We start from the raw sequence: 22062 nt of genomic DNA, 5'->3' as shown, positions 1-22062 counted from the left end.
TTTTTTTTTTTTTTAATTGAGACGGAGTTTCACTCCTACTGCCCAGGCTGGAGTGCAATGGGGCATTCTCGGCTCACCACAACCTCCGCCTCCTTGGTTCAAGCGATTCTCATGTCTCAGCCTCCCAAGTAGCTGGAATTACAGGCATGTGCCACCACGCCTGGCTAATTTTTCATGTTTTTAGTAGAGACAGGGTTTCACCATGTTGGCCAGGATGGTCTCGGTCTCTTGACCTCGTGATCCACCCACCTCGGCCTCCCAGAGTGTTGGGATTACAGGCATGAGCCACTGCGCCCAGCCCCAGCCTCTCTGATATATATCATACCCTGCAACCTTCCTGTTGCTATATTGTTCTGATAACTTCCACACTTTCTCTTCAGATAGGTTTTTGTCTAAAGTAATCATTATGTTCTTCCTTTCTTGCCATATAATCTTCCTGCGTCTGTTTGATTCGTATGTTATTAGTTTGGCTAAGCCCTTGTGTATAATAGTGAATAGAGTCAATGACAATGGGCCTTATCATTTTTACTCTGACATCAAATGCTTCTCATATATCATCAACTATGATATTTACCATGGAATTTGTTACCCTTTAACAATTTATATATGTTCCCTTCTATTCCTAGTTTATTAAGAATTTTGATCATATAAGGGAAATTTAAAAACAAGGTAGAATGAAAATAGTAGGCAACAATAAAATGGGCAGTATAGAGTGAGGTCAAAGCTAAAGCATTCCAGGAATTACCTGTCTGCTTTGCTGAATCTCTTGGAAATTGTTAAGGAAAGGCTTCTGAGATACACCAGATCAGGCCTTCGTCTTCTGAGCTCCCCACTTGTAAACTGAAATTTTTAATTACCTGGAATAGGCCTCCCTTCTCTTAACACCCAGTTTGAAGGCTGCGATTTTAAATTAGATGAGAATTTACCTAACTCTGTTTGATACATAAGAATGAACATTTGTTGAATGCCTGCTAAATGTAACAGATATTGTTCTAAGCACCTTATTTATAATGACTTACTTTTTTACAAAGCACCCCTATGAGTAATGTTTTATTATCCCCTTATTTACAGATTAGGGAACTGGGTACAGGCAGATTAAGTAACTAGTCTAATGTCAAAGGTAGTGTTCTAGCTCAATGTGCACTCATAAATACAATGATACTGTCCTGCTTCTCTCTTGCTAATATAGGCAATTAAGAGCTTTCAGACAGGGAAGAAATTTTATTATTAAACTGATTTAATTAATTACTGTAATTGCAGTGTCAATAATTAGTTTTGTAAAATGCAAATAGTATGGCAGTTCTTGAAGTTCACTAATTTTTTCCTTCTGTTCTACTTTGGTTCTGTTAGGTTTGCCTTTTCACCATTGTCTGAGGAAGAGGAGGAGGATGAACAAAAGGAACCTATGCTGAAAGAAAGCTTTGGTAGTGATAAAATTCACCTTTTATTAGTACTTTAAATATCTTTTTATATAAGTACATTACTTATTTTATAACTGTATTGTTCCCATATTTAGTATGGGATGAAGTTAGGGTAAAGAAAATAAGGGTGTGAATCTTAAGATGAAGCCATGGTAAATTTAGTAAGTAATTGCACATTAAGTATCTATTTTACTTGCTAGAAGTGAGCTAAAAATTTTGCTTTGAAATTTCTAGCGTACATGTAAAGATGGAGAAACATCTGTTGTATACTTCACAAGTGTTAGCAAGCTCTAAAATAAAACTATGATAAAGATGTAACCTCGGGGCTTTTAATTTAAAAAAAGAAAAAAAAAGTTCTGGATCCATTTTGCAGTCATTGTTGGTCTGTTCACAAAGTTAACCAGTGTACATTTATTTTCTACTACAGAAGGAATGAAAATGAGAAGTACCAAACAAGAACCCAATGGAAATAGTAAAGTTAGCAAAGCAGTAAGTATGACTTTTCCATTATTCTTTGTTCTTTGCCTCATCTTCCAGCCCTCAGTAGAACTACTAGAAGAAAATAGGAGGAAAGCTTCATGACATTGGTCTTGGCAGTGATTTTTTGTATATGACCCCAAAAGCAAAGGAAACAAAGCAAAAATAGAGAAGTGAGAGTACATCAAACTATAAAACTTCTGCACAGCAAAGGAAACAATTAACAGAGTGAAAAGACAACCTACAGAATGGGAGAAAACATTTGCAAACCTTGCGTCTGTTAAGGGGTTAATATCCAGTTTATATAAGGAACTCAACTCAATAGCAAGAAAACAAATAACTCAGTTTAAAAATGGGCAAAGGACCTGAATATACATTTCTTAACATATGACCTACAAACGGCCAGTAAGTATATGAAAATATTTTCGTCATTACTAATCATTAGGGAAATGCAAATGAAAACACCTCACACCATTTTTTTTTTTCAGACAGAGTCTTGCTGTGTTGCCAGGCGTCAGGCTGGAGTGCAGTGACACAATCTTGGCTCACTGCAACCTACGCCTCCCAGGTTCAAGCAATTCTCCTGCCTCAGCCTCCTGAGTAGCTGGGATTATAGGCACGTGCCACCAGGCCCAGCTAATTTTTGTATTTTTTTAGTAGAGACGGGGTTTCTCCATGTTGGCCAGGATGGTCTCGATCTCTTGACCTCGTGATCCTCCCGCCTCTGCCTCCCAAAGTGCTGGGATTACAGGCGTGAGTCCCTGCGCCCGGCCCTGAATGGCATTTATCAAAAAGAAGAAATAACAAGTGTTGGTAAGGTTATGTAAGAAAAGGGAACCCTCGTACACTGTTGATAGGAATGTAAGTTTGTATAGCCATTACGGAAAATAGTATGGAGGTTCCTCAAAATTAAAAATAGAACTACCTTATGACAGCATTTATGTTATTGGGTATATATCTAAAGGAAATGAAATCACTATGTCACGGATAACTTGCACTCCACTCTCATGTTCATTGCAGCATTATTCACAGTAGCCAAGATACAGAATCAACCTGCATGTCCATCAATAGATGAATGGATAAGGAAAATGTGGTGTATTTAGATATACAGTGGAATACTATTTAGACACAGAAGAGAAGGAAATCTTGTCATTCACGACAGTGCGAAGAAGCCTAGAAGATACTGTGTTAAGCAAAGTAAGCCAGGCACAGAAAGACAAATACCACATGATCTCACTTATGTCGAACCTAAAAAAGTTGAAATTCTAGAACCAGAGGGTTGAGTGGTGGTTACCAAGGGCTGTGGGAGAATTGGGGAGATGTTGGTCAAAGGGTTTTTTTTTTTTAAGTTTTTAAAAATTAAAATATTTGACTTTTCTATCAGCAGTCCCATTTGTGAATGTACTACTACAGAATTACGAAAGACAAGATTTAAGACCTTTATGTCCTTACTTGAGATGTGTTACATGGTGCATTTTAGTAACGACTAGCTAAAATTTGTGTGTTCCCAGCAGGAAGATGATTTGAAGTGGGTAGAAGAGAATGTTCCTTCTTCTGTGACAGATGTGTAAGTTTTTGAATGATTACCACAAGAATCCTATTTCAAAGTTAGTACCACTTTGTTATTATTTTAAATGAGCAAGTTAAAGAGCATACTCATGAGAATACAAGATACTGAAAAATAATTAAAAGAATAGTAATAATCTGCAAACAAAAATAATTGGGTTTATTCATTCAGATGACATGTCTGCTTAGAAAGATTTGGCTATGTAGTAGATCTTAAAATGAATGGGATAATCGTTTTGAAATTTTTTAGTTCCTTTCCAGGGCCATAATTTTAATGAAATATTGGTCCTGTCGCATTGCAAAACATGTTTTGGTTTTTTTTTCTATACAATTTCTGTAGCTGTTGGTTATTGTATTTGCTTTTTTTTCCCTAAAAGGGCCATTAATAAAATGCAAATCTTAGATAATTATAAAAAAGCTTTAAATTGCATTAATTATTCCAGTGTTTTTTTTATGAACCATTTATGGCTTTGTTTTACATTGTTCAATTTAGTATTTTTCTCTCTCTGCAGAGCACTTCCAGCCCTTCTCGATTCAGATGAGGTTAGTACTCAAATCATGTGCATAAATTGTTTATCTGGTAACTAAATAAAAAGTCATGAATCGTCTGTTCAGAGAGATTCTACTTACTGACTCAGTAATGGCCTGAAAACTAAAGTTTATATAGTTGAAAAAGATAAGAATAGAAATACTAATAGATTTCAAACATTGAAGAATCTTTCCTTTTTTTGCATCTGTCTATATATGTTCCATTTTTTTAAGTTACATGGTCAGACTTCAGAATATTTTTGTTTAAATTTGGTAGCAAATACAGTATTCTCCACCATCTAGTACTTTTGTCTGTAAGAAATGCAAATTTAACCCTAATCTGATGTTAGCAAAAATAATAAGGAAAAATATTGAGAAAGGAATATAGTGGACCAAAACAAAATATAAATTGTTACCTGCTATTTAATATTATCTGTGTTACTACTTCTTCAGATAGTAGGGATTATAATAGTACCTCTAATATTTATGTTTTTAATCTTTTACTTTGCCTCCATACAGTTAATCTAGAAGACTTCACATGAAGTCTTACATTAGAATTGTGGGCCAGGTGCAGTGGCTCATGCCTATAATCCCAGCACCTCAGGAGGCTGAGACAGAAGGAACACTTGAGATCAGAAGTTTGAGACCAACCTGGGCAACATGGTGAAACCCCATCTCTACAAAACATACCAAAATTAGCCGGACATGGTGGTGCACACCTGTAGTCCTGGCTACTTGGAAGGCCTACTTAGGAGGATCACTTGAGCCCTGGAGGTGGAGGTTGCAGTGAGCCAAGATCATGCCACTGTAGCCTGGGTGAAAGAGTGAGAACCCATCTCAAAAAAAAAAAGAATTGTGGCCTGAGTTCATGGAAACTAGTTCTGGACATGTTCTGAATATTAGGTCACTCTAGAATTTTTTTTTTTTTTTTTTAATTTCAGGAAGCCTTTTGCCTGATTCTGATTCATTGTGTTGAATTGGCTGCTAAAATTGATTTGTTCATTTCCCACTGACATGATATTTGACATATCATATTACAGTATCAAAATTTTTTAGCTGTTCTGTGCATTGATATAATTGAAAACTCTACCATTTAGATTTGAACCTATCTACATAACACTTTGCTTTCGGTGGTATATTCTGCTGTTCCCACATCTCCCTCTTGAGGTCTCCTCTGCTAATTATTCGCCTTTAGGGCTTCCCTTTGACTTCAGTTCTTCATGAGCTGCTATAACCAGAGAGGGCTGATTAAGTGAAACCTGATTGTGCCCTTCATAGGAATGCAAGTTTACTATGGTAGTTTGGGGGCACTGAATTCAGCCATCTGTTCATATTTTCCTCTGAAAAAACTGCAAGATTTTTAAAGTATACATAAGGCTTTATTGTGTAAGAAAACATAACAATGAAATCTACCCTCTTAATTGCTTCAGTGTACATTACATTATTGTTATGTATAAGCACAATGTTGTACAGCACATCTCTAGGACATTTTCATCTTGTTTAACTGAAATTTTATACCTGTTGATAGCAACTTTTCCTTTTCCTCTCCCCCAGCCCCTGGTATTTACCATTCTACTTTCTGCTTGTGAGTTCTATTTTAGATAACTTTCATCAGTAGAATCATACAGTATTTGTCTTCCTGTGGCTTGCTTATTTCACTTAGCATAATGTCTTCAAAATTTAGTTAAGTTGTAGCATGTGTAAAAATTTCCTTCCTCTTTAAGGCTGACTAGTATTCCATTGTGTATATATAACATGTTGTCTTCGTCCATTTATCTGTCAGTGAACACTTGCATTATTTTTGTATCTAGGCTATTGTGAGTCATGTTGCAGTGAACTTGGGAGTACACATTTTTCTTTGAGGTCATGCTTCATTTCTTTTATGTATATATGTAAAAGTGGTATTACTGGATTATATGGTAGTTGTTATTTAAATTTTTTGAGGCGCTTTCGTGCTTTTTTTCTGTAGTGATTACACTATTTTACATTTCCGTCAGCAATGCACAGGGGTTCGAATTTCTTTCTTTGCCAACATTTGCTACTTTTTGATTTTTGATAATAGCCATCCTAATAGGTGTGAGATGATACCTTGTGGTTTTGGTTTGCATTTCTCTGATGATAGTGATGATAAGCATTTTTAAATATACCTGTCAACCACTTGGATGCCCTCTTATAAGAAATGTCTATTCTGGTCCCTGGCCCAGTTTTTAATCAGGTTAGTTGATATTTTTGCTGTTGAATTGTAGGGGTTTCTTATGTATTTTGGGTATTAACCCTTATCAGATATAGTCATATGCCACATTTCAGTCAGCAACAGACCACATATATGACAGTGGACCCATAAGATAATAATACTGTATTTTTACTGTACTTTTTCAACGTTTAGATATCTTTAGATATCCAAATACTTACCATTGTGTTCCAGTTGCCTTTGGTATTCAGTACAGTAACATGCTGTACAGGTTTTTTTTGCCTAGAGCAATAGGCTTATACCATATGGCCAAGGTACATACATAGTAGGGTGTATAACATCTAAATTTGTGTAAGTATACTCTGTGAAGTTTACACAACTATGAAATTGCCTAATGATACCTTTCTCAGAATGTATCCCTGTCATTAAGTGATCCATGACTGTATGTGGTATGCAAATATTTTCTCCACTTCTATAGGTTGCCTTTCAGTCTGTTGTGTGCTTCCCTTGCTCTGCAGAAGCTTTTTAGTTTGATGTAGTCCCATTGGTCTGTTTTGCTCTTGTTGCTTTGTGCTTTTGGTGTCATAGCTAAGAAGTCATTGCCAAGGCCAATTTCAAGAAGCTTATGTTGTCTTCTAGGAAGTTTCAGGTAAGCTTGAAATTGGCCTTGGCAATGATTTCTTGTGGTTTCAGATCTTATGTCTAATTCTTTAATTTGTTTGAGTTGTCTAAGTCTTTGATCTGTTTTGAATTGATTTTTGTATATAGTGAAGATGAGTTACTTTCATTCTTTCTCATGCGAATATTTAGTTTTTTTTAGCACCATTTGTTGAGGAAACTATCAGTTTCCCCACTGTGTAATGTTGTTTATCTTTTCGAAGACCAGTTGACCATATATGTGTAGTTTTATTTCTGGGCTTCCTATTTGGTTCCACTTGGTCATAGTGTATGCTTCTTTTAATATGTCATTGAATTCTGTTTTCTGGTATTTCATTGAAGATTTTTGCATCTGTGCTCATCAAAGATATTGGCCTGTTATTTTCTCTTCTTGTCATGTCTTTGTTTGGCTTTGGCATTAGGGTAATACTGGACTCATAGAATAAGTTTGTAAGTTCCTTCCAAATAAATTTTTCCGCTTCAGTTATTTTGGAAAAGTTTAAGAAGAATTCGTGTTACTTTGTCTTTAAAAATTTGGTAGGCCTCAATCAAAGAAGCCTTCTGGTCCTCAGCTGCTTTTTTGTTGGGATGTTTTTGATTACTGATGGAATTTTCTTTCTTGTTGTGGGTCTTATCAGGTTGTGTTTTGTTTTGTTTTTTTTTTCTTTTTCCAGATTTTCTATTCTTTGATGATTCAGTCTTGGTAGGTTGTACGCTTCTAGGAATTATGTATTTTTTCTAGGTTTTCCAATTTGTTGGAATATTTTTAGAAAGATTTTTTATATTTTTGTCGAAATTCTCACTTTGTTCATGTATTGTTTTCCTGAGTTTGTTGAACATCTTCATGATAGTTATTTAGCATTCTCTTTCAAATATTTCCTATACCTCTGTTTCATTGGGGTTGGTTTCCAGAGATTTATCTTACTCCTTTGTTTGGCCCATGTTTGTCTGATTCTCTATTTTCCTTAATTCTTTGTGTTGGTTTCAGTGCATTAGAAAAGACAGCTACCTTTTCCAGTGTTCATGGACTGGGATTGTACAGGAGAACACCCTCACCAATCATCCTGCTTGGAGATTCCGAGGGCCTCTCTAACCCACTCTGTATGTGTCTTTTCTGAACTTCTGCATATATATTGCCAATCAGAGGGATTTGCTGGGTTCCTTCTCCCCCCCTCCCAGGAATTTATAATCTCTTTCTCCCTTTTATGTTTATGTGCTGTGTCATGAGTCTTCTGGAGCCCGTGGCATAGCCCAGCTCTTTTTTTTGTTCACACTGGCCCCCAGGCACCTAAAGTATGCTAGTCCCATCTGTGCTTCAAACCATTTCCTACAGAAACCATTCTCTCAGGTAACCTCTTGCAAAGTTGGAACATTTTCACAGTCCAACTGCCCTCCCTAGGGAAAAGCTGGGATTTGGGGATGTTGGGGATTCCACCTGCTTACTCCGTACTGTGCTGGGGGAGGGACTGTTGTGAGCTCATGCTTGCTAGTCCAAACTTCCACTTTTGATTTCAGCAACTTCCAACCTGGGCCCTTTGTTGTTAGACCTCAAACTCAGGTAAGACAGAAAACAGTCTCTTGTGCAGGTTCCAGAAAAGTTAGAATGTTAGATGGACATTCCAGTCATTTCCGTCCCTCTCCAAAAAGAAGCTGGGAGCTGAGAGTTTCCTATCATGTGGTGCTGTACTGGGTCCATGGGAGGGGAAGACTTATGGCAAGAGGATACCTCAGATTTTTCTGCTGACTTTGATACAGCTGGTTTCATGCTTTCCTATAGTGCAGGAGACCCTCAACTGGTTCCTGGATTTCTCACAAAGGGAATTATTCCGTGTATTATTGAATCAATGTGTCTATAGTGGGAAGGAGGGCCCAGAGCTTCCTATTCTGTCATCTTGCTGACATCATTTTCTCCAAGACTTTTTTTTCACTTAAAACTGAAAAAGAACTTAAATGAATGATAGGAGAAACAATTTACATGATGGACCAGGAATCAAAATGGCATAAGGCTCTTCAGCAGCATCTTTGGAAGCCAGAACAATGCCACTGAATTCTGAGGAAAGTTATTTTCAGCCTAGAATTCTGTACTCAACTATCGTTTTAAGGGTAAAATAAAGATGTTTTCAGTCATACAAGAAGTAACGTAATCGATGTCCTGTATGCACTTTCTGAGGAAAGTAGTGGAAAATGTTCTCCACAAAAATAAGGAAACTAAGAAAAAGATTTGCGATGTAGGAAATAAAGGGTCCAACCCACAGAGACAAGAAAAATTCCCAGTATGATATAATAAATTCTCAGGTTGGCAGCTGGGCAACAGGCTTCGATGGAGTAGGAGAATAGAGAGCATCAGAAAGTATATTTCTAAGAAAAAGGGAAACATCTGTAGATTTTCTGATGTGATTGATTATATTAAAAAATGATTTATAGTTCTATCAGTTTGTGATACAATAGTGAGAGGTACTTAGCAAATGAAGCAAAAGAAAAACGACAGAAAATTAACTCTAAGGTAGAAAATTGCCGAAGAAGGGAAATTTTAGAGTAGTACATTAATTATTTTAATTTAAATGGAATACTGTAAATACTTTATTAAATGTAATTTTATTTTTTACATTATTTTAAGACATTGTAGTAAAAAACACATAACAAATCTACCTTCCCATTCTAAAGTGCAAAATGTTAACTATGGCCATATGTAGTAGAACAGGTCTCTAGAACTTTTAAATCTAATATAATTTTAATGAGTATATAATATTTAATTGTAAGGATATATCATACTTTGTTTATACAGCCTTATATTTTGGACACTGGATTCTTTCTAATATTTGTTACAAGGCTAAATGTTATAACTAGATCTTTGCCCTTCGCTGGTTCTTCAAGTTAAATACCTGAATTAAAGGAGGTATACATTTTTATTAAAGCCTAATCTTATGTAAATATTTGTTTAGTCATCTTAACTGACTCTATACATTTCCTTCTGAGTGGTGATTTGCTGTCCAGAAGCCTAGAGCTTTTGATTTAGTTGTTCTTGGGTAAGGTCTGGACATTTGTATGTTCAGAGTCTTCATAAATGTTTAGGAATTATTTCTCTAAACATTTAACATAAGCAAATACTCGTGGAAAATGTTTGCTTGGATAGTCTGTGTAGAAGATATTTGGACTGTAGACCATTTTAACCTAATAAACATTTTTTTCCACAGGAACGAATGATCACACACTTTGAAAGGTCCAAAATGGAGTAAAGAATGGGAAGATTTGCAGTTGAAGATGGCTACTATCAGGGAAGAGATCAGCATCTGTGTCAGTCTTGTGTACTGCTCCATGGGATTAAAGGAGGCAATGACATCCTGATCTGATCCTTGATCTTTGGGCATTGGAATTGGCAAGAGGTGTCAGAACAAAGAGAACATCTTACTGAAAAGTTCATAGGATGAGAAAAATCTACAAGCTTCTTATTTACAACACTGATGCCCCCTTTCCTCGCAGACTCTGACATGGATGTTCATGCAACTTAAGTGTGATGTTCCTGAACTTTCTGTAACATTTCATTTTTTTAATCTTTCAAACTAAAAAGTTTAACGTCTTCTAAAGGACTGTCATCAACACCATAATATGTAATCTCCAGGAGCAACTGCCTGTAATTTTTATTTATTTAGGGAGTTACATAGGTGATGGGGGAAATTGTTAACTACCTTTTATTTTCCTGAGAAGTCAAAGCTACATCTTGTAGAGGTTGTTGAGAAAAAAGGGCCCTTCTGAGTTAAGGAGCCATAGTTCTATCAATGATCAAAAGAGAGGGGAAAAAAACCTGTTACAGTATGATTTAGATCATTTAACAAAGCAAAATCAAGTGCAATTTTGTTTACAAATGGTGTATATTAAAGATTTTTCTATTTCAGATGTACTTTAAAGAGAAATATTAGCTTAACTCTTTTGACATCTGCTATTGTGACACATCCCATTGCTGGCAATGTGGTGCACACTCTGACCGAAACTTTTAACTACTGTTTTGTAAGCCTCCAAGGGTGGCATTGCAGGGTCCTAGGCATTGTTTTGTTTGCCTTTATGCAGAGAGGTGCTCCAAGTGCTGTGATTGAGAGCCGTGCTAGAGGAACTGTAATGCTTCAGAAGTGGGTGTTTATACAAAGGAAACAGGTCCTGCTGGCTTAATTTAAACAGTTATTGCATGAAGTAGCTTGGAGGCCCTGGACTGCTGCTTTTTCTTTAGGATGGACTGTTCTGGTAGCCGGTATTGGTTTAGAGACTGTTTATAAGGGACATCACGAGGTGATGGGATTCATTTGAAGCACTCTATTTCTGTTTTAATGGTTTTATCCAATTTTGCCTTCCCAAGATTTTTGTTCTACATAAAAAGTTCATGCCACTTTTTAATATAAAAAATTTTAACAAAAATTAATATGTTTCTTATTTTTTTTAAACTTTTTGTTCTTCTCAAACTCATGAAAAATTTTTTTCCATGGCTTTTATTCTAGATTGTCTTACTTTCTGTTAAAACAAATGACCACATGACCACAATCTTCACCAACTTATACTGCAGTGAAAGTGTTAACCCTTAAATAGTTTCTCTACAGCTCTTTGCTATGGTAATTTAAAAATTTCCTAGGAAGTATCTCTGAGGAACAGCAGTCTAACAACTGACTAGATTCTCATGCTAACTCATTAGGCAAAGGTTGGTGGTATTGTTGTATGCTGCTATTGCATATTAAAATTTAGCAGATGAGTAATAATTATAATGAAGCAGGATAGATGGTCAAATATTTTTTGAGGTTGGTTTGATACTGACTTGAGAATAGGAAGAAAAACCCATTGTGTTAAGCAGGAGTGTATAGTAAAAATTCTATAGCCTGGGCCCTGTTAATTCTACTTACCACCTTCTGTATTACTGGGAATGGATATAGTGTGTCATTTCTTAGGACAGGTTCAGAAGGAATTTATAGTTTTACATTGATCTGTTAAATTAGGGTTTATATTGTTTATTTTGGTTTTGGGCGTGAACTAAAAGTACTAGACCTTCTCCCAGCACAACAGCTGGTAATTTTTAATTTTCAAGAAGGTAATCAGCTTCTGTGGTGAAAATCAGCTATAACAGGATTTGTTTAGCAGTTTTTGTGTTTCTGATTACTTGAAAATGTACTTCCACTTGTTTATCAGAACAGCATTTGGTAAAGATGGACAAGTATTCCTAGTTTACACATGAAGAAACTGACATTGTGTAAAAATAAAATGACCAGGACCAGTTTTTTTGACTTAATATCATAGACATACCCTTTTTCTTTACATTTTTGCTTTAAACCCAAATGCTTAATTTTTTGACCTATCTGATGTTTTCCTAGGAGGAAATTACCAGATATAGATCATTCTTGGAGCCCAAGCTAAGTTTTGATTTTTAAGTCTTCAAGGGGACTACTAGGGTAATCTCAGACAGTACAGGTCCCAGGTCCTATAGGAGGAAGAGCCATAACACTTTCCTAAAATGAGTATTAGTATGTAAGACAGAGCTTGGGAAAGTTGAATTGGTAGGAATGTGATCATCAAATTAAAAGGAGGCTTATTTCACTGACTTCGAAGAGTTAGTGAATCATCTCGCTGCCTAAACTCTTGCTACTCAAAATGTGGTCCAGGAACCAGCAACATCTGGGAGATTTTTGGTGCTCAATTGAGGGTCTTACTCTGGTCCTACTGAATCAAAAGATGCATTTCAACAACGTCTCTAGGTGATTTGTATGCACATTAAATATGAAAAGCATTGGCCTTAAATGGTGGTTCTCAATCGGTGATTTTGCCTCCCAGAGGACATATGGCCAAGAGATATTTTTGGTTATACCTCTGTGGGGAAGTTACTTCTCGCATCTGGTGTGTGGAGGTTAAGGATGCTGTTAAACATCGTACTTTGTACAGAGCACATCCCCTCCCCCAACAAGAAATTATCCTGCCCTAATTGTGGGTAGTGCTACCGCTGAGAAACCCTAGCCTAAAACTGTGGTTTTCAAGCTTGTAAGTGCACGGACTCTTGGTGGTTCTCAAGCTTGTAAGTGCATGGGTTTATTAAAATAGATTGATGTTACCCTCCAGAGTTTCAGATTCAGTAGAACAGGAATGGGCCTGAAACTTGGCATTTCTAACAAGTCCACGGGTGGTGCTGATGATGCTATTGGGGCTCCTCTAGAACCACTTTCAGAGCCACTGGCCTAGAACAACCTTGAAGGTATAAAGGTAAGGTGCTTGTACTAATTGGGATAGAATGGTAATACTAAAGCTGCCATTTATTGAGAGCTGAGATTGTGTCAGGTGTTGCTAAGCGCTCATGACACTAGGTCACAGGTACTTAATACAAACCATTTTGTAGATTAGGAAAGTAAGGCATGAAAGTAGTAAATTTTCTAAATCACAGCTAATTTGCTAACTGGTAGATCTCCGTCTGATGTCTGACGCCAAAGCCCGAATTTTTAACCATCATGCCCACTGCCTAAAACAGTTCTAAGATTAAGAAGTTGTTCCTTCTATGGTAAACCCACGGCTACTCGGGATTAAGTAGTTCTCGATCCAGAGTGACGACGGCGACTCAGAAACCAGTGAATTCCTGGAGTGCATTGGGAGGAAGAGGCGGGACTTTGGCTGCGGAAGGGGCGGGCCTAACCTGCAGGAAGTACGGGGTTGATGGCTGTGTTGTTGATCGGCCTGTAGCGGCGAGTCCTGGCCAGATCCCCATTTACCCTTAGCCCAGCCTCGTTCCGGACCCCAGACCGGACCGGCACACTCTGGGAGAGACGGCGGCGGCGACTCTCCCCTTGCCGCCATGCACGACGCTTTCGAGCCAGTGCCGATCCTAGAAAAGCTGCCTCTGCAAATCGACTGTCTGGCTGCTTGGGGTAAGCCGAGGGGCCGCGCAGGGTCAGCACAGGAGCGGCCCAGATCTTTTGTGAGGCCGGGGAAGTGGACAGGCGTCCATCTGTGTGGGCTTCGGTTGGATGCTACCTGAGAGGGGCTTGGGATGAGGGCAGAGAGATGACCACCGTCTATAGACAACGATGTCTATGAGGCGGCCTGGGTGATCCAGTGATCCAGTCATTTAGGGGAGTTCCATTTGCCCTTGCTCTCTGTGCAAAGTGGGAGGACGAGCTTTCCTTTTTAATTGTGCTCAGCTTTGGCCCATTTTAATTTCCAAGAAGTGTTCATTTTAGAGGGCCAAAGCAGTAAGTTCTTAGCCTGCCAGGGGCTTGAAGTTGTCCAGATGATTGTGGGGTTTTCTAGATGAAAGTTAACCCTGGTTTGCGGGGCATTGAACAAGTTAACACCATATGGCTTTTTTTTTCCCTTAGTAATCACTCGTTCACTTCTCATTACTGTAGGAAGCTCATGTAGTTACGCCAACCTTTGAATCTACCCAAGTGGTTGGTTACCTTGTATCCAAAGCGTCCAAGTTACCTAATTCTGTAGATAGAAGAGTTTCCAGATTGTCGTGAAACCTAACCCATAAAAACTTGCATAGTCCTTTTGGGATTGACTAGTGCAGAAAGTAGGGACAGACATCTCTTGTGTGATCTGAAATACAAATGAAGGTTTCGGGGGTAAGGATGAACATTGTGCTCTTATCTATGAGTGACTGATCTGATAACTGCCCCCAAAGACCAAGGAAATCATTTCTAACTTTCCTCTTAATGTTTAGGTCCTAGAAATCAAGAACAATAAAAATGTGACTCACATCTCTTACTCAGATGTTATATTGATCTACATGGGTACCCATGATGGGCCTCATGGAATCTTGGTGGTGTCTGATATCCGGTGCATTAGCAGTTCATAGTGTCACCCAGTCATCCTTGCAGGGTTCTTCATGACTTCTTCAGTAGGGTTCTTTCACAATGAATTTTCATGTTAATGTGCACCCCTCCTCCTTCACCAGCTTTGGGTGCCATTAAAATCACACCTCCACAGTAAGCTGTTCTAGTCCTTTCGGTTAATAGAAGAATCCTACTTGCCCCAAACATCTCAAGAAAACCAATTTCTGTCATTAAATGCTCTCATTAAACATTTAAATAGAGGAGGAGAACATTTTTTTAAGTGAAAGACCTGACACTGCATCAAGGGATTCATTCCCCCAGTGCTTCATCAGATATGTGTACTAGGTGCCTACATGGGCCTTTCTCTCTGCAAGGGACAGTAATACAGTGATGAACTTGAGACAATGCCTGTGCCCCTAGGATACACATTGGGAGACAAAGACATGTGAACAGATTATGATACTAGAGAAAGATGTTGCCTATTATTGCAGCATGGGTGGGAGGGTACCCAACTCAGCTAAGAACATATGTTTCTGAAAGGGATTAATGCAGCTGTTGCCACACTTGACTTAGCTCATCAGAATCCTTGACTCTGATCTCCTGTTGGACCATTAGCACATAGTTCTCCTAGACTCTCATCAACTCCACTGTCACAGTACAGATTCCTTGCACCTGTGGTTTTTCAGGAACACAGTTTTGAAACGATAGGTAGCTTTTGGCCTTCTTTGATTACCCACCAAGCAGGAGAAATGCTCTTTGCTTCCTAAGGTGTTTTTGTATATACTGGGTTAAGAGAGGCCATTTACTGCCTCCTGCTTCAAAAGTGCTTTATTTCCAGATTTGTGCAGCAGTAATTATTGCTCTTTCTAGTCATTATCCCTTTTACCTTTGGATGGAAAGTTCATCCAGGAATCTCCAGAGCCAGGTCACACAGGGCCAAATAATATTTGAGGTGTAAATGTCTTAGAGACAATATACTCTGTCTCCTAGGAAATAGAAATCAGGAGAACATGATGAGGGTGATTTCTTTCAAAACTGCAAACTTGTATAATCCTGCTGCTTTTTCAGCATTTTCATTTGAATGTCTAGCAGCATAGCAGAAACAGTTCTTGATTCCTCTCCCCTCAAACATGACTGTCCTCCTGTATCTTACCTCTCAGCAAGTGGCATTTCTACTTACCTCTTTGACTAAGGCCAAAAGCTTTGGAATCATTCTTGACTTCTCTCATTCTATTTTACACTATATCCCATCTATTAGCAAATCTTCTGTGTTCTATCCCTAGAATAAATCTGAAATCCAGCCATTTCTATCTTGATGGTTACTACTCTTGAAGGCATCATCATCTGTCACTTGAATTACTGTAGTAGTCTTCTCATTGATCACCCTGTGTTTGCCCTTGTGCCATTTTCAGTTTTTTATCTACGAGCTAGAGTGAAACTTTGAAAACCTAAATCTGATTCCATCCGTCCTCTGCTCACAACCCTCCCATCGTATCACATCACAGCTAGAATAAGTTCCACAGTCTTTACCTTGTCTGGAAACATCTGACATGATCAGGCCCTGGTTATTTCCCTGTCTCCTGTACACTTGTCACTCTTTTCTGGCACCAGTCACACACAGCCTTCCTTGTTCTATCAATGCACAAAGTACATACCCACCTCAGGGCCTTTGCACTTGCTCTTTCCTCAGCCTGGCACTTAGTTGCCTCAGCATATATGTTTCATTCCTCATTTCACTCAAGTCTCTGCTGAAATGTCACCCAAATCAGCAAAACCTTCCCTACATATCCTATATAAAAGAGATTGACACATCCACCAATGTGCTATTTTCTTAGCCTTATCTTCTAATCGTGGATCACCATCTACTGTTATTTTATGTATTATTATTATTGCCTCTGTCATCCACATTAGAATGTAAGTTCCCTCAGGGCAGGAACTTTGTTTTCTACATTGCTGTATCTGCAGTACCTAAAATGTTTCCTGATTCAGTGGGTATTCATTAAATATGTGTTTAATGAATAATGTTGATATAGTAATAGCTTGCAGTTGTTGAATGCTAATGTGTATTAGGCTTTTGTAAAATAAAAACTCCATTTTACGGAAGAAGGATCTGAGGCTTAGAAAATTTAAGAAATTATTCCAAGGTCACATGTCCTGTAACTCATGTCTGATTCTAGAGCCTGGTTCCTAAACTTGAATGTATATTCAAAGCCTGTAAGAAATGCAGACTTCATGTGTATATATGTGTATCTGTATGTGTATATATAATGCATAATTATATTTTTCAGAGAAACAACGGAAAGATAAATCAAAAATTACTAACATGATGCCCATGGCAGAAGGGAGAGGAAAAGATAAAATGGACGATGATAGAAACTAGACTTTTCATTGTTTTAGCTTTGGAACTACATAAATATTTCATAAAAACAAATAACAAAATTTTATTTTATTTTATGTTATTTTTTATTTTTTTATTTTTATTTTTTGAGACTGAGTCTTGCTCCGTCACCCAGGCTGGAGTGCAGTGGTATAATCTTGACTCACTGCAACCTCCGCCTCCCGGGTACAAGCCATTCTCGTGCCTCAGCCTTCTGAGTAGTTGCGATTACAGGCGCATGCCACCACGCCCAGCTAATTTTTGTATTTCTTTTATATATATATATATATATTTTATGGCACTTTAGGTTCTAGGGTACATGTGCAGATCATGCAGGATTGTTGCATAGGTACCTACATGGCAATGTGGTTTGCTGCCTACATGCCCTCATCACCTATATCTGGCATTTCTCCCCATGTTATCACTCCCCCCTACCCACTGCTGTCCCTCTCCTATTCCCCCCAACAGACCCCAGTGTGTGATGCTCCCCTCCCTGTATCCATGTGTTCTCATTGTTCACCCACCTATGAGTGAGAACATATGATGTTTGATTTTCTGTTCTTGTGTCAGTTTGCTGAAAATGATGGTTTCCAGATTCATCCATGTCCCTACAAAGGACATGAACTCATTGTATTCTATGGCTGCATCGTATTCCATGGTGTATATGTGCCACATTTTCTTTGTCCAGTCTATCATTGATGGGCATATGGGTTGATTCCAGGTCTTTGCTATTGTTTACAGTGCTGCAGTGAACATACGTGTGTAGTAGAGATGGGGTTTCACCAAATTGGCCAGGCTGGTCTCGAACTCCTGAACTCAAGTGATCCGTCCACCTCGGCCTCCCAAAGGGTTAGGATTACAGGCATAATCCACCATGCCCAGTCAACAAAATTAAATTTTAAAATGTAGATTTCAGGGTACCATCTCAAAGCCATTGAATCTGAATCTCCATGTGCAGGGCCCAGGAATGTGCATTTTTAATAGGTCCAGGTGATTCGAACTGGGGGCTTATGCCCAAATGAGAAGCACTGTTATTTGCCATGTTACCCAACGAAGGGAAGTGACTACTATCTTATTCATCTCTGTGTTCCCTGCAGTGGTCAGCATTGGGCCAGAAATGGAATTTATTACATGAAGTTGGACCATATTGCACTGTTGGAAGGAGCTTCATTAGGGTAATTATGAGCAATAGGGCCTAACCCTCCTTCCCAAGAGGAATTAAGTCCAACCTTGTGACTCACGGGTAGGCCATCAGGAGTTTTCCAGGGCTGATACTTGCTTTGCTTATGTGTCTGTTATGTGTTTGCATAGTATGTCCCACTTTCCGTTGTGTGTTACTGTATTGAGTCTCAGCAGGGACTGTCCACCCTATGCTGCACTTGCCCTGCAGGCTTCTTGTTCTCTGTGTTGTGTGGGCACAGCTGTGTTAAATAATGTGTCCTAGAGAGTGGAGGACCCAATATGGAACAGGTCCTCTGCCTAATGGCACATTTAATCAATCAGATTGATTTAAAAGTTTTCAGTGGGCCGGGTGCCATGGTTCACGCCTGTAATCCCAGCCAAGGCGGGCGGATCACGAGGTTAAGAGATTGAGACCATCCTGGCCAACATGGTGAAAACCCGGCTCGACTGGAAAAAAAAAAAAAAAAAAAAAATTAGCTGGGCATGGTGGCATGCGCCTGTAGTTCCAGCTACTCAGGAGGCTGAGATAGGAGAATTGCATGAACCCAGGAGGCGGAGGTTGCAGTGAGCCAAGATCGTGCCACTGCACCACTCCAGCCTGGCGACAGAGCGAGACTATCTCAAAAAAAAAAAAAAGTTTTCAGTGAATTTAATATATCAGATGACCAGTAGAATAGACATTTGATTTTGTGAGACAGTTTTGCTCTTGTCACCCAGGCTGGAGTGAAATGGTGCAATCTCTGCTCACTGCAACCTCCACTTCCGAGATTCAAGCAATCCTCCCTTAGCCTCCTGGGTAGCTGGGATTACAGGTGCTAATTTTTTTTTTTTTTTTTTTTGGGAGATGGAGTCTCGCCCTGTCGCCTCTGTCACCCAGGCTGGAGTGCAGTTGTGTGATCTTGGCTCATTACAGTCTCCATCTCCCAGGTTCAAGCGATTCTCTACCTTGGCCTCCCAATTAGCTGGGATTACAGGCATGTGCTACCATGCCCAGCTAACTTTTTGTATTTTTAGTAGAGACAGGATTTCACTGTGTTAACCAGTAGGGTCTCCATCTCCTGACCTCATGATCTGCCCGCCTCAGCCTGCCAAAGTGCTGGGATTACAGATGTGAGCTACCATGCCTGGCCTAATTCTTGTGTTTTTTTAGTAGAGACAGGGTTTCATGAGGTTGGCCAGGCTGGTCTCAAACTCCTGACCATCTGGTGATTCACCCGCCTCAGCCTCCCAAAGTGCTGGGATTACAGGCATGAGCCATTGCACCTGGCTCCTAAACATTTGATTTTTAAAAATGTATTGGTGTGTCTTAGTTTGGGTTCACAAGAAAAAAAAATGTAAATAAATTTTTAAATATCTATTGACAAACATTTCAATAAAAAATGGAAAATAGACTCTTGAATGCCATGTTTAGGAATTTGCCTTCCTGTTTTGATGGCGTAGCTTCATAGGATTTTTTAAGCCCCATTGTGACAGCATCCGAGATCTGCTCTAAGATAACTGACAGCAAATGTGAGAGTGCACAGAGTGAATGAGACCAGTTGAAACTGTCACAGGGGTCCCTGGAGACACTCTACAGGATGAGGCTATCAAGAGGTACCATTAGAGGTAAAATTGATAGACGTTGGCCAACTCAGGGGAAGCTGAGGCTATAAAAAGAGATAAAGAAAAACAGGAACTGGTGGGGATTTGGGAGACAGTGGAGAGAGAAGGATGGGGAAGATGGTAAACATTATGTTGGCCTTTTTGGTTATAGATTTTTATGTATGCTATGAGTGGATTTTTTAAAAATCCACTTTATTTTCCTTAGGTCTGAAATATCAGTGGGTGGCCTAAAAACCAACTTTAGTATTGCCAAATTGCTCGATATTGTGATATTTATAAATAAAGTTCTAAATATAATGTCTTTTACAAAGCAAACATTGCAAACTGAATTATTTTATTTCTTCATATTCTGCCCCAGCATAAATCTCCAACCGTCATTAGAGCTGCTGTTATTTCTTGATTTCAACTTACGTTATTAAGAGCACACAGTGTCTTACTTTTTGCATCCTGCCTTTCCTTTAAGACCCCAAATCAAAGAAAATGGAATCATCATCCTGGAGAAATACTCTTGATCCTCTGGATAAGGAATGTAGATGCTGACCTGTTTTTATAAATGTAACTACTGCCTTTCAGACCTTTGGCTGACACCCATTCTTTTGATATGGGTGCCTTAGTAAGTACATCACAGCATGTGGTTGGGAATCAGACAAATTGGGGTTGGGATCCCAGCTCTGCTACTTACCACATGTGTGACTCTGGAAAAGTTATATATCCTGTAGGCCTCAACTTCCTCAACGATAAAATGGGGATTTGAAAAAAGGACTTACTTCAAGGGATAGTTGTGAGGATTAGTGAAATAACAGATGTGCTTAGCATTTCTTGGAACACAATACATGTTCAATAAAATTTACCTATTTGTACTATTATCCAAGATTTTATTTTACAAGGATCAAGAATCAAGAGAGTTTATGAAAAGAATGAGTGATCTTTATGTTATCAAAAGGCTAAGGAAGTATTTGTACATGCTTACCTTCCCTGAATGATGTAATATGGGTCTGTCAGGATAATAATTTAAACTTTTTCAGTGCCTCTTTCTTTTTACCTAGACTAGTGCCTCCCAAATGTGGTCCTTGAACCACCACATCAAAAAGTTGTTAGAAATGACAATTCCTGGGCCTACTTTTAGACCACTGAATCAGAAGTTCCGGGGTAGAGCCCAGCATTCTGTATTTTAACAAACTCTCAAATAATTCTGATACACCAAAGTTTAAGAACCACTGACCTGGATCATCTCTTAAAATGTACAGTTTGGCTGGGCACAGTGGTTCATGCCTCTATTCCCAATACTTTGGGAGGCCAAGGAAGGGGCATTGCTTGAGGTCAAGAGTTGGAGACCAGATTGAGCAATATTGTGAGCCCTCATCTCTATAAGAAAGTTTTAAAAAATTGCTGAGCGTAGTGGTGCATGCCTGTAGTTCTCACCACTCAGGAGGCTGAGGTGGGAGTATCACTTGAACCCAGGAGGCAGAGGCTGCAGTGAGCCATGATCATACTCAGGAGGCTGAGGTGGGAAGATCACTTGAGCCAGGGAGGCAGAGGCTGCAGTGAGCCATGATCACACCACTGCTCTCTAGTCTGGGTGCCAGAGTGGGACCCTGTCTTAAAAAAATAAAAGTTAAAAAAAAAAAAGTATACAATTAAATGGTTTTTAGTACATTCACAGAGTTGTGCAACTATCACCACAATTAGTTTTAGAACATATTCATCACTTTCAGAAGAAACTCAGTACCCATTAGTATTTACTTCACATTTTCCCCCAAGCCCACCAGCCCTGGGCAACCACTAATCTTTCTGCCTCTGGGGGTTTCCCTATTCTGGACATTTCATATAAATGGAATCATGTGGCCTTTTGTGATCTGGCTTCCTTTAGTTAGCATCATGTTTTCAGGTTCATCTGTGTTGTAGCATATACCCATACTTCTTTCTTTTAATTGTTAGCTAATATTCCGTTATATAGACATGCCACGTTTTGTTATCCATTCATCAGTTGGTGGACATTTGGTTTGTTTCCGTCTTTCAGCTATTACAAATAACACTGCTGTGAACATTTGTGTACAAGTTTCTGTGTAGAATATGTTTTCATTTCTGTTGCGTGTGTACCCAGGAGTGGAGTTGCTGGGTCCCAGGGTAGCTATGTTTAGCATTTTCAGGAACTGCCAGACTTTTCCAAAGCAGCTGTCCCATTTTACATTCCTGCCAGCAGTGTAGGAGGGCTCCAATTTCCTAATATTCTCATCAACACTTGTTATTAAATACTTTCTGCTAGAC

At 38.8% G+C, this 22062-nt stretch overlaps 2 protein-coding genes across 9 annotated transcripts in view; both read left to right on the top strand.

Moving 5' to 3' along the window:
• The window catches only part of TMEM87A (transmembrane protein 87A), a 57291-nt gene extending 45640 nt beyond the window's left edge, over nt 1–11651 (top strand). For 2 of the 7 annotated variants that reach the window (XM_037734165.1, XM_037734167.1), the window contains exons 16-20: nt 1351–1424; nt 1849–1910; nt 3413–3465; nt 3977–4007; nt 10035–11651. In XM_037734165.1, coding sequence (XP_037590093.1) covers nt 1351–1424; nt 1849–1910; nt 3413–3465; nt 3977–4007; nt 10035–10076 — 262 coding nt within the window. In that variant the 3' untranslated portion in view covers nt 10077–11651. Of the gene's footprint in view, nt 1–1350; nt 1425–1848; nt 1911–3409; nt 3466–3976; nt 4008–10034 lie in introns of all 7 variants that reach the window. The other 5 variants (XM_017516300.2, XM_017516297.2, XM_017516299.2 and 2 more) reach the window with 3 other exon arrangements.
• Nucleotides 11652–13468: 1817 nt separating this feature from the next.
• VPS39 (VPS39 subunit of HOPS complex) overlaps nt 13469–22062 on the top strand; it is a 65372-nt gene continuing 56778 nt past the window's right edge. Inside the window, exon 1 of one of the 2 annotated variants that reach the window (XM_017516291.2) lies at nt 13469–13724. In XM_017516291.2, coding sequence (XP_017371780.1) covers nt 13652–13724 — 73 coding nt within the window. In that variant the 5' untranslated portion in view covers nt 13469–13651. The remainder of the gene's footprint in view (nt 13725–22062) is intronic. The other variant, XM_017516292.2, reaches the window with a different exon arrangement.

This window comes from Cebus imitator, unplaced genomic scaffold (genome assembly GCF_001604975.1).
Source record: "Cebus imitator isolate Cc_AM_T3 unplaced genomic scaffold, Cebus_imitator-1.0 Scaffold579, whole genome shotgun sequence".
NCBI classification, from domain to species: Eukaryota; Metazoa; Chordata; class Mammalia; order Primates; family Cebidae; genus Cebus; species Cebus imitator.
The sequence above is the reverse complement of the archived record's forward strand: the minus strand, read 5'-3'. Positions and strand labels throughout refer to the sequence as shown.